Source organism: Labeo rohita, chromosome 16 (assembly GCF_022985175.1).
Source record: "Labeo rohita strain BAU-BD-2019 chromosome 16, IGBB_LRoh.1.0, whole genome shotgun sequence".
NCBI lineage: Eukaryota > Metazoa > Chordata > Actinopteri > Cypriniformes > Cyprinidae > Labeo > Labeo rohita.
This window is the reverse complement of record NC_066884.1, coordinates 4743978-4760545: the sequence shown is the minus strand read 5'-3', so window position 1 is coordinate 4760545 and position 16568 is coordinate 4743978. Positions and strand designations below refer to the sequence as shown.

Here is a 16568-nt window from a genome sequence, read left to right as displayed (position 1 = left end):
TTAAAGACACATTATTATTATTATTATTATTATTATTATTATTATTATTATTATTATTATTATTTAATTTCCCTTTTTTGCTGTTTTATTGCTGTTAGTTAATTTAATAAAATAAATAAATTAATAAAATAAAATAAAATAAAATAGATACAAAAATACATTTTTTGACAGTGCTTGTTACTGGAAATTATATTATATTATATTATATTATATTATATTGTATTATGAACAAACTATTCTTTTAAAAGATACATTGTTCAATAATACGTAATGTTTTGTTTTTTTGCATGGTGTTTGTTATGGATATTATATTATATTATATTACATATGAAATCTACTAACTGAAATGGTGTGAGACTAAGTAACGGCAGAACTTTTTATATGAACTGTTCCTTTAAATGATACTTTGTTCTGAGTTCTATCTTTCTCTTTTTTAGCACAGCCAAGGTCAAAATCCAAATGCATGGGATGTAATTCAACATGTTATCAGCGCCTGATAGACAAATGAGAGGCTGTTAGTGCCATGCCGTAAATGAGCAAGTCCATCTGAACGCCTCCAGCACTGGACATTAGCAAGTCACTCCTCCATTGTCAAAGAGCCGAAGCGGTGCTCAGAACCCCCGTTAACCTCATTCACAATCATGTTTTCTTCACGCTGAGACGCCACCGTTACGCTACCACCAGTTATAATCCTGCCGCAGAGCCTGTGCGCGCTTCATGATTAAGATATCAAATAATACGACACTGTGAACTGTGGTAGACACATTAGAAAACTTCTCATGAGAGAAGAAAAACCTATAATTTCAAACAATGGAAATTAGGAGTCTCTGTGCTTTCTCAATGGCACTAATAATCCATGCATAAGATGCCGCTAATTCAAAGGGTTTCATTAAAAAAAGCAATAAACCGTGTGTGGTGTAGCGAGTGCAGGGAACAATTATACAGTTCAAGCTGACAATGAAATGAAGATATTAATACAGAAATGAAAATTAATTGAGCTAATATATTCCACCGTGAGGTGAGAGGTGGCTTATGACACGAAGATTGAGAGGGACGGGAAAATCTCATTCATATCTGTCAAATTTGCATGTAGGAATGTACACAAAGCATCCAAAATTAAATAATTACCTTCCCATAACATGATCATTTGCATTATTTATTAAAATATATGTTTAGTGCTAATGCTTACTTGTACGTGACAAAAAAAAATGTTTCTTTAGCATACAGTTCTTGAGTAGCAAATTAACATATTAGAATGATTTCAGAAGGATCATGACACTGAAGACTGGAGTAATGATGCTGAAAATTCAGCTTTGCATCACAGGAATAAATTATATTTTAACATTTATTCAAATAGAAAACAATTATTTTAAATTACAATAATATTTCTTAATATTACTATTTTTCCTGTATTTTTTGATCAAATAAACACAGTCTTAACGAGCATAAGATCCCAAATGTTTGAATACATCTTTAGAAGACCATGAAAATGTTGGCATTTTTACAAGGTTGCAAGAGTTCAACACTCAGACACATTCCCACAGCGGACGCTCATTTATCAGTAAATTACGGCGAAGCATTGTGCGAGAAAAGCCTTTTTAATTGCAACTTCATGAAATCCAGATGGGACTAATAAAAGTACAGTCATTTGTAGTCATAGTAAGACTGAATTTAATTATCATCAAAGCTCATCAAGTATAAAATATTAGTGAAACACTGTTGATGCTACATGTCCCACTCGATTATTGCTTCTGTTAGCTTGCGGTTGACACTTGACTAGTTTCAGGAGTTTCTGAGCTCTTCACAAGAATTTTAACACCCCAAATGAACTCAAATGAGTGCCTGATGAATGCTGCTTGACTTTATATTTCACTTTGGATAATAAAAGTAACACTATGGAGACAGCTTGCGGAGAGCTACTTACATCATGTAATCTGAGACTGGTTGTAACAGATTAAAGACTGGAAGTTCTAGTGTGTGAGTTTCTACAAGCAGTGTGGAAGAAAGCAAGAGTATGAGAAGACTTACTGGAATAAACCAGCTTGAAACCCTCAGCCGTATCCTCTTGATCAGAAAAAAACTCCAGCCACAGATGATTGGACGTGCTGGTCAATGACTGACCCAACATAGATGAACCAGAGAAACCTCCCAGAACTTCTGCGGTGTTGTCCAGACCATCGTATAACTGGGAAAACAGACCCGAAAAGTCTATAGTTTTCCAGCACAACATGTTCTAAGAACATTTTAGTAACGTTACGGAACGCTACATTTGTTACATTTTTAGAATTTTGCAAATTTATGGCGATGTTACTTTCAAATGTTTTCTGAATCATTTGAAATGAGTAGCAAGCAGTAACATCTACATAACATTAGACTAACACCCAACTAAAATGTATCAGAAAAATGTTCTATAAACAATGCATAAATAGTGTTTTGTGCTAACATTATTGAAGACCAAATAACTTTGTGTGAATGTTCCATTAAAGGAGAAGTCCACTTCCAAAACAAAGATTCACATATAATGTACTCACCACCTTGTCATCCAAGATGTTCATGTCTTTCTTTTTTCAGTCGTAAAGAAATTATGTTTTTTGAGGAAAACTTTTTAGCATTTTTCTCCATATAATGGACTGATAATGGACTTTTTTAAATGCGGCTTCAAACAATCCCAAATGCAGTTGTAAATGATCCCAGCTGAGAAAGAAGGGTCTTATCTAGCAAAACAATCGGTTATTTTCAGTTAAAAAATACAATTTAAATACTTTTTAATCTCAAACACTCGTCTTGTCGCGCTCTCCCTGAACTCTGTGTATTCTGGCTCAAGACAGTTAGGGTATGTCGAAAAAAGGGGGTGAGAACATTATATGTGAATCTTTGTTTTGGAAGTGGACTTTTCCTTTAATGTTACTAGAAGAACTGGTTTGTTCATAACTTTGCCAGAATGCTGGGTTGGTGCTAAGCAAACAATAAGCATTTTAAGCATTAATATGCATTGAATATTGTGTAAAATAGTACATTTTCAATTACACTACCAGCCCAAGGCTGCATTTATTTGATCCAAAACACAGCAAAATTAGTAATATTATGAGATATTTTTACTATTTAAAATGACTGCTTTTTATTTGAATATATTGTAAAATGTGATTTATTCCTGTGATCAAAGCTAAATTTTCAGCATTATTACTCCAGTCTTCAGTGTCACATGATCCTTCAGAAATCATTCTAATACGCCGATTTGCTGTTCAAGAAACATTTTTTAATATTATTATTAGCAATATTTATTTATATAACAGTTGAGTACTTTTTTTCTTCAGGATTCTTTGATGAACAGAAAGATCAAAAGAAATAAAAAGCTTTTGTAATATTTTACACTACACCATGTTTTAATTTTTTTTGAGCAACAAATAAGAATATTAGAATTATTTCTGAAGTATCATGTGACACTGAAGTCTGGAGTAATGATGCTAAAAATTCAGCTTTAAAAATGTAATAAATTACATTTTAAAATATATTCAAATAGAAAACAGCTATTTTAAATAGTAAAAATATTTCAAAATGTTCCTGTTTTTGCTGTATTTTGGATCAAATAAATGCAGGCTTGGTGACTTTCTTTAAGAAACATTAAAAAACTTTTGATTCGTAGTGATGGAAGTGTTTTGGTACTTTTTAGAATCAAATGAATTTGTGTTTCAAGCACGTACAGACTCTGACTTGGGTGTTTAAGTAATATTTACCTTGAGAACATCACCTTGAGCCAGATTAAAGGTGCTAGCCGAGATGTTGATTCCTTTTCCTGCTTGTACTTGAATGGTGTAGATACATTCATGGTTGTTCTCGTAATTGCGGGGGTAGTTTGGGGACAATAGGACACCGGCATTCTTGGAAACCGTTGAGCCACACTCAGCTATGGACAATGGAGAACCGTAGTCATAGAGTGGAACAGCAATGCGTGAAAAGTGTAAAAAAAGCTAAAATCTAGGTATACAGAAAGACGACATGCCATCAAAACATGCAGTAGTTAAAAAAAAAACACCTTGAACAACATTTGGTCACTCATTTGTTGCATTAGAGTCAGTACCGTATCAATGCAATGCGCTCATCTTGATTTTCTATTTTCAACATACTGTATGAAGAAAAATCATTTGGAGTTTGTCTTTATTTGATTACACCTCCAAAGGGTAATTGTACTCAAAATTGGATTTAAAAAAATTAAATAAGCATATTTATTTTCATAATTAGATGCCAATTACTGCATTAAAAACATGAAATGTACTTGCATTTTGTAACAATTGGATAATACCATTTAAAATGGTATTTTTAACAATTTAACAATTCATACTGGATACTATTTAAGCACTATTTTAGTAATAAGTAGTATGTAGTATACAATAAGTACTCTCTTAATTTTTTGTTTCAAAGTCATAAATAAAAAAAGATATGGAAGCCTGTTTCTGCTACTGAACAAAAAAAAGGTAATTGTGACTTTTTAATCTCACAATTTTCTCAGAATTGCATGACAAACTCACAGTTCTGACTTTTTTTCTCAGAATTCCAAGATAAAAAACTCGCAACTGCACGTTATAAAGTCAAAATTGTGAGATGTAAACTCACAATTCTGACTTTTTCTCTGAATTTCGAGATTATATCAATTCTCATATTTCATATCAATCAGTTTATATAAATGTCGAGTTGAGTCAGAATTGTGAGATATAAATTTGCAATTCTGAGAAGATCAGGGGGGCTTTTGCCCTCAAAATTGGCATTTATATCATGCAATTTTGAGAAAAAAGTTTGAATTGTGAGATGTGAACTTGCAATTGCGAGAAAAAAGTCAGAATTGTGAGTTTTTATCTTGCAATTGTGATTGTATTTCTTGCAATTATGCGTTTATATCATGCAATTGCGAGAAAAAAGTCAGAATTATTAGATAAAAATTTGCAATAACCTTTTTTTATTTTTTGCTCAGTGGCGGAAACAGGCTTCCAAAGAAAGATTACTGGAGTACATTTTATAAAAAAAAAATTATAAAAAAAATTTTTTTCTAAAATTTTAATTTTAGAAAATACTATTTCTATTACTGTCTAAGAAATTTTTCTCAAAATTGTATTTTTAAAAATGCAAAATAACCATATTTATTTTCAAACCTAGATGCAAATCACTAAATTAAACATAAAACTTATTTGCATATGTTACAACTATTGGGACAACACCATTTAAAATGCATGCTTTTCGAAGTACTATATTAGTAATAAGTAATATATACTATATGTACACTGTATATACTATATATAGTAGTCAACATTTGAAGTTCATCAAAGTTGTCCTAAGACAAAAACAGGTATTGTTTTGGTTTTAGGACAACTTTGATGAAAGGTTTTGATCCACTTCAAATGTTGACTATTGTATACTATGTATATACTATAAGTACACTGAGAAAAACATTTAGAAGACTATTGGGCATATTTTGCAAGAAAATACAAAGTCTTTCACGTTTAATTCAATGCGATATTTGCTGTTTCTTTGTAACTATTTGTGAAATTTACAAGAAATTTCAGAGTGAAAGCTTACTTTTAAGTAAATTTAATTTTGAGTGTATAATGCATATTATAAGTCGTATTTATTATGCCGTGCAGTATGCTTTAAGTAGTACACTACTATTCCATTCAGAAAATACAGTACAACTCAATAGTCGAACCGTTGAGCTCTAATGCAACCATGGTGACTTGTCAAACTCTGGACATCCAAGCGAATGAGAGCAGCTGACCACGTACCCACACACCTTGGCAGAGGTGCACTCCATATGCGCCGCCCACCGCCCAGGCAAGTGATTTCTCGAGCGCCTTGCAGGCGGTAACCAAGGTCACATGAGAACGTCAGGGTGTCACCGATGCCAAATCTGCCACCGCTGTGCCTGCCAAACTGGGGCACACCAGGGTCCTCACATGGCTCCAAATCATATTCTGAAAACAAAAACAAACAGCATAAAGTTTAGCCGGAAACTTTCGTAGCTGACCTCATTTGCTGGTGAATTATGTTGTACAGGTTGAAAGTTATTGTATGCTAAAACCTGTTGTAATACAGCTTGCAGGATATGACAAACATAATTCATGAAAACTGTAAAAACTAAAGGAATAAATAAAGGAATTAATTATAAGCTCTTTGGCTCTGTTCTGAAACCTAGTGAGCTGCTGATGTGCAGAAAATTTACTCACCCTCAGGCCATCCAAAATGTAGATGAGTTTCTTCGTTGGAACAGATTTAGAAAAATTTAGCATTACATCACTTGCTCACTAATGGATCCTCTGCAGTGAATGGGTGCCGTCAAATTGAGAGTCCAAACATTTGATAAAAACATCACAATAATCCACAAGTAATCCACACCACTCTACTCCAGCAGTGTCTTGTGGACTGAAAATGTATGTGTTTGTAATAAACAAATCTATTATAGAGTCCTCTATCCAAAATATTGCTTTCTCCAGTTAAAAAAGCGTCTCGTCTGAATAAGGAAAGAAATATGCACAGATCAACCAGTATTTACAAGTAATAATGGTACAAAACAGCTCTAAACAAAAATGTTGGTGGATTTTGATGTTAGAAGACAACATGAGAAAGACTTTTTCACTGCAGAAAGCATAATTATGGATTATGAACTGTGGATTACTTGTGGATTGTGTGTGGTGTTTTTATCAGCTGTTTTAGACTCATTTTGACGGCACCCATTCACTGAGGATCCATTGGTGAGCAAGTGATGAAATTTCTCCAAATCTGTTCTGATGAAGAAACAAACTTATCTCTTGTATGGCCTGAGTAAAATTTTTTGCCTTTTTTTTTTTTTTTTTTTTTTTTTTTTCATTTTTTATGTGAACTGCTCTTTTAAGAACAACATGAAAAAAAATCCAAATTTCTATTCAATGTACTGATAAAAAGTTGCAAAAAAAATAAATTAGTGCTGTCAAACGATTAATCGTAATAAATCGCATCCAAAATAAAAGTTTTTTATTTACATAATATATGTGTGTGTACTGCGTATATTTATTACATATATATAAATGCATACACATACAGTATATATTTTAAAAACATTTCCATGTATATATTTAAATTCATATAATTTATATTATATATAAATATATTAAATATATGAATACAACATATAATATATTTTTCTTAAATATATACATGCATTTGTGTGTATTTATGTATACATAATAAATATACACAGTGCACACACATATATTACATAAACAAAAACTTTTATTTTGGATGTGATTAATCGCGATTAATCATTTGACTGCACTAAAATAAATTAGGGAGTTTGCCTAATATATGTGTGTAATTATTATGTATATATACATTTCATAACATTCATGTATATATTTAAGAAATATTTCCATGTATATATTTAAATTCATATAATTTATATTATATATAAATATATTTAATATATGAATACAACATATAATATATTTTTCTTAAATATATACATGCATTTGTGTGTATTTATGTATACATAATAAATATACACAGTGCACACACATATATTACATAAACAAAAACTTTTTTTGGATGCGATTAATCGCGATTAATCGTTTGACTGCACTAAAATAAATTAGGGAGTTTGCCTAATATATGTGTGTACTTATTATGTATATATACACATTTCATAACATTCATGTATATATTTAAGAAATATTTACAAGTATATGTATTTATTATATTTTTATAGAATTTATGTTATATATAAATAAAAAATATTTTGTACATAAATAACATTTCTCTTAAATATATACATTAATTTGTGTGTATTTATATATACATAATAATTACACACAGTGTACACACATATATTAGACAAACTCAAACTTTTATTTTTAATGCGATCAATTGCAATTAATTGTTTGACAGCCCTAAAATAAATAAATCAATAATAAAATGAATGATGCAAAAATTTAAACTATTGTTGTGTTATGAAATTTCTTCCTGATAATTGACACGCAGGCTTTATTTTAGCATGGTACTTCAGTTTTGAACCAATGTCTCATTTAACATCACATCATGAATCACAGAGCAAACAGAGAGCGAACATTTACTCTGGGTTATCTGCAAACACTCAAACAATCAATTAGAGCTATGATAGGAATCGTGTGAATCATTTCCACATATGTAAATGATATGCAGAAACGGTTAGAGTAGGACCGCAGCTGCAGTTTCAATTAGATCCTGGCGCTCGGTGCAGAGGAGAAATGAGTTCAGATGAGTTTGATGGTCGATGGCGACGACATGAATTGCTTGTTTGTCACTTTTGCTTCCTCTGAGCTCTAATATCAAATCTATTTAGATACACAATGTGTTCAGCATGTGAAAGCTTCCACCTTGTCACTCTGTGGCTGTATAGAAATTGAATAGATTTCATATTATGTAAAGATATCAATTCTCCTCCTTGAACTTTTAACATTAATGCTGGAATGCTAATGGTGGCAAGCTTTTGTCTGCAGTTTCACGCCTGATATTTTTCGCATTATGCACGTCTGCTTCTGTCAATGCCATCAATATTCAGTACCAGAAAAAGGTCAACCGCAGTTTTCATCAGGGAATATATATTAGGCTAATGCAGGAACTTGGCTTCTGGATAATTGTATGGGTATTCATAACTCCGGTCCTTAATTAATGTATATGATGGCTCAGTAAACACGAGCCAAACCCTATGGGCTCGTTTCACAACTTGGCTTTCTATCAGAACAGCATGTCCTCTAACAATGTATCACACTGACCTAAAAGAAACAGTTCAGCCAAAACTGCCCAAATGAACACTTTTTTTTTTTTTTTTTCCTATAACCAGATATATTTCAGTATATTATGGAAGGCCGTTTCCGCCACTGAATAAAAAAGGTAATTGCAACTTTTTATCTCACAATTCTTTCTTTCAAAATTTTTTCTCACAATCTTGAGTTTAAATCTTGCAAGTCTGACTTTTTTTTTTCAGACCTGTGTCATATAAATTTGCAATTCTAACACTATTCTTTCAGAACTATGAGATATAAACGCACAATTGCAAGTTAGAAAGTCAGAATTGCTATCAGGTCAGAATTGCAGGATATAAACTCACAATTGTGAGAAATAAAGAATTGCAAGATATAAATTTGCATTTCTGACTTTTTTCTCGCAATTGCGACTTTGTATCTCTCAGTTCTGACTTTTTTCTTGCAATATCGAGTTTGTATCTCACAATTCTGAGAAAAAAAGTCAGAATTGTGAGATACAAATTCGAAATTGCAATTATAAAGTCCCGTTCTGAGGAGAAAAAAAAATGTTTACAAAACTGCAAGTTTATATCACACAATTCTGACTTTATTTCTCAGAATTGCGACTTTATATCTCGAAATTCTGACTTTATAACTCGCTAATTGCGAGTTTATATCATGCAATTGCGACATTATTTCTCAGAATTGCACATTTATATCTAACAATTCTGAGAAAAAAGTCAGAATTGTGAGATAAGTCGCAATAACCTTTTTTAATTTTTTTATTTAATGGCGGAAACGGGCTTCCATAGTGTGTGTGTATATATATATATATATGTATATACATATGTATACATATGTATATACATAGCTAAATATTTTAAACAGACACAAGTAATTTTATAGTATATTTTATACTATATATATATATATACACACATACATATACAGTACTACACGTAAATTACAATTATAGTAATTATATATATATTCACTCTAATTTATATACACACAATTATAGTAATTTTGTTGTGTTTGTGTTTTTCATTTTATTTAAGTGTAAATTCTGTAGTTTTTATTGTTGTTTTTTTAAATTTCAGTTTATTTATATTACTTTCTAGAGGAGTAAGAAAATATCGATACACGTGTGTATCGCGATATTTTGTTTGGCGATACTGTATCGATTCTCAAAAATGGAATATTGAATTAAAAAAAAATAATAATACAAGATTCATGACATTTGCTTCATTGTGAGTGTATATCCTGACCGCTACATTGCAGTCTTCTTATCTCTGAACTTAAACAGTGACAGAAAATACTAGCATATGGGCACGCCACTAATGTTAGCGTTAATTGAGGATGAAAGAATAGTTCCTGCTCCCGCCTCGGTGTAAAGTGTGGCGTCATTTCGGCTTCTGAGGTAAAGGATAATTTACTTAGTCTTTATAGTTTTCATGCATAATACCTTCTAAAGGTATTCATAATGTATGTTGTAATGCATTATATCATTTCATAAATAATAGTAATCAAAATTAAAAAGTATAATACTTGAAGATTTGTTAGTCATTTGTTTTAATGCATTGTACTTTCTAAAGCTGTAGCAATGAATAGATAAATATTCTAATGCAATTTAACTGTAGTTCTAATTATTCATGAGATCATACAGTGCATTATAGGGTGCATTACAAGGCATAATTTATGCATTACAACTACTTTTATAATGCATTATATATAAAGGCTTCAAGTAAAGTATTAGCAAAATTTACTGTAACAGTCACAAACAGGTATTTGGCTGGCTTCCTGCCGGTTTGTCGACGATGAGCTCCTATGTAGCTGCCAAATAGGTTTCTTTTCCACATTTACGTCAAAAGGTGCATCAACTAATTCCATTAGACGGCAGCCCAGTTTAACCCAGTGCCCAGTGGGTATGCGGTGGTGACCGTGCAGCGCAGCAGGATGATCCAGTGGGGATCTGTGACTAATGAAAAACGCAGCCCAAAGCCAGCTCTAATATCAGGCAGCAGTTCACCGCTAAAGTCTGACGAGAAGACTGCCGGCAACACTGATAAGTCTCAGACTTTCAATAAGCCACTGAGACGAAGCTCAAGCTGTTGCCAATTGATTACCTTTATCAATGTACCAAGAACCATCTATATCTAATTGCTGCTATGACTTTTCATAGAAACAGGCTTGTAGGCACCGATGATGATTGCGGCTGCTCTTGTCCTAGAATAACCTTCGATATCATCCTCAGATTAAGATTCATTAGTAGATCTGCTACTAAATGGATGGGAACAGCTATCACTAAATCATTAAAGAAACATTTCAATTCTGCATTTCAATTTTTTAGGTGAGAATGAATTTACCATTTCACAATTTAGGTAAAAATGGTTTTACAAACAATTGTAACGCTGAACATATTATGTCAATTCATGTACGAATGGTTTATGAATGATTAATTAAAAAATTCAATTTGCTTTGTTCAGAATGGGCGGCTCTATTCATCAACTGTAACATCAAATTGAATGCAACAATTTACATAAAATTTTGTGCATTGCAGATACTTTCAGTCAGAACGGTGTGTCATGCTGACCTTAAAGGAATAGTTTAGTCAAAAACGTTTGCTCTGCTGATGATTTTCGACCCTTCTTTAGAGCTTAGTTAAATGGAAAACAGGTTTGTAAAAATACTTCACATTTTTCCTCAAAAAAATAACAGCATGCCAGCTTAGAATGACACTGGTGTGCAAAAAAAAAGCATAATTTTCATGTCAGATAAACTACTGTATTTCTTAGAATTTTCTGTTATTCTTTGCAAAAAAAAAAAAAAAAAAAAAAAAAAAAACTAAACAAAAGTATGAGGTTGGGATTTGGTGCAATTGAAAATAAATAAACAAATAAATAAAATCAAGTAAGAATAAAAGGATAAATAAATACAAATAATAAATAAAAATATAAATAAATAAACAAACAAACAAATCAAGTACAAATAAAAGGATAAATAAATAAACACAAGAATAATAAATAAATAAATAAGTCAACAAACAAATAAATAATGAATGAATGAATAACCAAACAAATAAATAAAAACAAGTAAGAATAAAAAGATAAATACAAGAAAGAACAAATAAAATTAAAAGTAACAATGAATGAATGAATGAATTACTAAAATAAATAAATAAATAAATAAAATCAAAGAATAAAAGCATGGATAAATAAATACGTAAAGTAAGAATAAGTAAATAAATAAATACAATCAAGTAAGAATAAAAGTATAAATAAAGAATAAATAAACAAAAAGTACGAATTAATGAATAAATAAATAAATAAATAAATACAAGTAAGAATCAATCAATCAATCAGTTAAAATGACCCATAAATTCACATGGGATACATTGATTCATTCACCTGAGAACGAGATGTTGAAACCCTGGAAGGAGATGGAAAAGTCTGAAATGAACCGAAGCTGAGCCTTGAAGTTGCCGTAGAGCCCGGCGTTGACTGGCGGGGGTCGTTGTGAACCGGTGAGCCGGGCGAGGGGCCGCACAAAACTGCCGTTCTCCGTCAGGAGCAGGTAGTCATGGTGATCCTCCAGGTGAAACGCATGAAACGTGAACTGCACACCTGAGAAGAAGAGTTATCAGACGAGGACACCCTTTATTTACTTCCTCAGTAGGATGCTTCATGTCAAAGTAAATGACTTGGAATCTTTAAGAACTTGGAATCTTTAAGGTTTGTTTTACAAACAATTGTGTATCTCAATGTTTTGTAACATTTGTCACACTGAGCTGATTATGTAAATTCATGTAGCAATGGTTTATGAATGATTAGTAGAAAAATTCAATTTGCTTTGTTCAGAATGGCCGGCTCTATTACATCAAATTGAATGCAACAATTGGCATAAAATGTTGTGTATTGCAGATGCTTTCAATCAGAACGATGTGTTATCTAATGCATCATGCTGACCTTAAAGGAATAGTTTAATCAAAAAAATTTTACTTTTGACCTTTTTTGGAGCTTAGTTGAATAGAAAACAGTTTTATGAAAATATTTTCTTTAAAAAAAATAAATAAAATAAAAGCACAACAGATTGAATTGACACTGGGGTGCAAAAATGCATACTTTTCATGTCAGATAAACTACAGTATTTATTTATTTATTTATTGGAATTTCATGTTATTCTTACAAAAAAAAAAAAAACACTTAAAAATTTGGTGCAATCGAAGATAAATAAATAAAGAGATGAGGTGTTCATTCACTGTTATTTTGTGTTATAACTAGTAGTAAAGAGGAACAAACTATCATATTCATTTATGTTTGAACTGAGAAGCATATACAGCATCTCTCAAAGAGTGTCAAATTTGTATTTATTGTTTGAATTTCAGAATAAAATGGACAGAAATTAAATGATGCGACTTGCAATGTTCAGTGAAGTTTTGTTCATGCATTAACTAAAACAGCAGACTAAAAGAACAGTCTTGGGATTTAAGAATGGATATTGATTCGTTAAAATAAAGATATAAAACTAAAAGTTTTAAATCAATTTCCACACATACAGTGGATAAAAGATGCATTTATACAGTATATACACACACACTGGTTTGTTTTACAAACAATTGTGTATCTCAATGTTTTGTAACATTTGTCACATGTATGTAAATTCATGTAACAATGGTTTATGAATGATTAATAGAAAAATTTAGTTTGCTTTGTTCAGAATGGCCGGCACTATTTGTAAAGTTTTACATCAAACTGAATGCAACAATTGGCATAAAATGTTGTGCAGATGCAGATGCTTTCAATCAATACGATGTGTCATCTAATGCATCATGCTGACCTTAAAGGAATAGTTTAATCAAAAAATTTTGACCTTTTTTGGAGCTTAATTGAATAGAAAACAGTTTTGTAAAAATATTTCACATTTTTCCTTAAAATAAAAAAAAGAAAGAAAGAAAAGAAAAAATGCAAAGAAAAACAACAACATAATTTTCATGTCAGATAAGCTACAGTATTTATTTATTTATTTATTTATTTATTTATTTGAATTTCATGTTATTCTTGCAAAAAAAAAAACCTTAAAAATTTGGTGCAATCGAAAATAAATAAATATATAATGTTTAAATAAAAAATGTTATAACTAGTAGTAAAGAGGAAGGAATTATCATATTCATTTATGCTCCACGCTGTCGTATGAACTGAGAAGCCTATACAGCACCTCTCAAAGAGTGTCAAATTTGTATTCATTGTTTGAATTTCAGAATAAAATGGACAGAAATTAAATGATGCGACTTGCAATGTTCAGTGAAGTTTTGTTCATGCATTAACTAAAACAGCAGACTAAAAGAACAGTCTTGGGATTTAAGAATGGATATTGATTCGTTAAAATAAAAATATAAAACTAAAAGTTTTAAATCAAGTTCCACACATACAGTGGATAAAAGATGCATTTATACAGCACACATACACACACACACACTGTGTCTGTTCAGTAAATAAAAATACACACTTGTATGTGTTCACGGACACCTAAAAAATGATCTCTGACAGATCTGATGTCACAAGCAAGCTCTTGCCTTCTACTGATAGCATAAAAAGAAATCTCCTATGTACGCACCTTTGCCATGGCTGACCTCCAGAGTCCATGTGCAGTTTAATGAGTTGGGATAGAGCTCTGGAAAGCCAGGAGAGAGGATGATGCCCTCTGGGCCCCGGACATCGCCTCCGCACAGAGCTGCAGGAAGACACATGCAGAATCTTAAAAAAGATCTGAAACTTTACAGGAAGCACATATGCAACTGTTCTCGTATCGCTTTCAGTGCTCTGCTTTAAGGAATTCTGTTGAGATAAGCAGTGTTCAGCTGAGGGAATTCAAAGAGCAGAGTAACCTTCACCGGAAGTAAAAATACCACCGAAAGGTTAACGAGAGTAACGAGAATTTCTTCTACTCTGAGCTACTTTCCACCTGCCGTTGTCTTCTGCAAAGGTCACAACCACTTTACTTTGTCTATAAAAGTTTTCCTAAGAAAATGAGTGAGTGCTACTGTCCATGCAAAACTCTCTGCCATTGTGCTAGGAGGTTATGGATGATTGCATGAGTATTGCTATGCCGTTTCAAAGTGGTTGCTCACTGGCTTGAGTCGGAAGAGTCCAACTACAGGTCTCGATGGCATTCTTCTTTGATGCATGTCTGCGCATTTATTTTCACGAAAACAATCTGGGATGAGTTAAGGTTTAGAGATCAAATCTCATTATAAGAGTAAAAGTAATAATGACACTTGGCTTAGCAAACACTCCTAATAATAGTGAATTTCAGAAACTTTGAAACTCTAATTGCACAAAAAAAAGTCGACACACGTCATTGAGATGTCTATGAAAGATCATTTCTGTAGCTCAAACAATCAAAATCATGGGTTTGATTCCCAGGGAATGCATTAGCCCATTTAAAAAAAAAAAAAAAAGCTTACAAAAGTGTCTGCATAAATGATGTATAAATAACAATTTTGTGCAAATTATTTGTAAAACCAAGGGCAAAATCATTGTTAAAAGCAGTCATGTAAAATGAATGCAATTTTAGGTCAGAATGGTTTCCTCACGTAAGGTTAGGTAAGAACGGTTTTCTAAACAATTTGCACAGACATTTGTGTTTGGAATGGTCCAATATTCATGCAAAATGGCACACTGAACTGAATACAGCAATTTATGTAAGAATGGTTTTACAAATGATTTACAAAAGAAATTAATTCTGCTTTGTTGGGCTCTTTCTGTAAAACGGTGCGTTGGTGCATTGAAATGAATGTGGTAATTTACATGAAATTTGTGCACATTGCAGATGAAAAATTAAATAAACACATAAATAAACAAAGAAAGTAATGCATGAAGTCATTTAGAAAAATACATAAGACAAAACTGTCTGCCAAATGCATAAATGATGCACAAATAATGTAAAATTAAAAAGTATTTCATATCCATCCCATTCTTTTTTATAAAATATTTCAGATTTATGTGCAAACAACAGAGTGAAATTGGATACATTTTTAAGCGTACTAACAATGTGCCAATGAAATGTTGGAGTGACACTGCAGATGAACAAATTGGCGAGACAATCACATGCATCGGATAAACTCTTGGTGACGCAAGTGCAATCAGAAAATCTGAAACTCATGGCTCATCTCTAATTGTGTTTCTTCTGAACACAGTCTGTCAATTGAAAGCGACTCAAGGTGTCTCAAGAAACCTTATCATAGGTTCTCCTGCTAAAGCAAAAGCTAAAATAGGCTGGTGGCATTATCTCGGCAGGGCTTAGGCTATTGATTGGGGCAAATATAGATCTTGAGTAATGGTCAAACTTAGGAAATACATTTTAGGCTCATGCTAAGACTTGACTGAGAGAACTAACTAACAGCCAGAGATAACACCATGAAATCAAACAGAAAATCATTTTGAAACTGAGCTAACGTTTTCAGACAATGTGCTTGAATGAAAACGCTTTAGGTGGGAAATGGAGTCCTTCAGATCTGAAAAATACTGAAGCACTGCTTTAACTCAGAGATGTAGGGCTGCATCAATTTGACATTACTTTACAGCATACTAAAAGTATGTACTTTACATACAAATCTTGTACAATACATATATGTAACCATGCACCACAAAATCCATCGAACTACTGCATAAAGTCAATATCACATTTACACTTGTTACATTTATCACTGTTTTTACACAAAAACAGCACTCAAGCAATATTGCACTCATTGCAATATCGCACATATTGAAACATTTTAACTATATCCTATGATATAAATATGAAACAAAAACCCGTACTAGGGCATTT

The 16568-nt window shown here is 31.9% G+C and overlaps 1 protein-coding gene across 4 annotated transcripts in view; it reads right to left on the bottom strand.

Annotated features, from left to right (window-relative positions):
* csmd3a (CUB and Sushi multiple domains 3a) overlaps window positions 1–16568 on the bottom strand; it is a 352779-nt gene that overhangs the window by 201856 nt on the left and 134355 nt on the right. For all 4 annotated transcript variants that reach the window (XM_051131369.1, XM_051131372.1, XM_051131371.1 and 1 more), the window contains exons 19-23: window positions 14355–14471; window positions 12149–12364; window positions 5772–5960; window positions 3735–3904; window positions 2029–2185 (exon numbers count right to left, since the gene is read on the bottom strand). In XM_051131369.1, the coding sequence (XP_050987326.1) occupies window positions 2029–2185; window positions 3735–3904; window positions 5772–5960; window positions 12149–12364; window positions 14355–14471 (849 nt within the window). The remainder of the gene's footprint in view (window positions 1–2028; window positions 2186–3734; window positions 3905–5771; window positions 5961–12148; window positions 12365–14354; window positions 14472–16568) is intronic.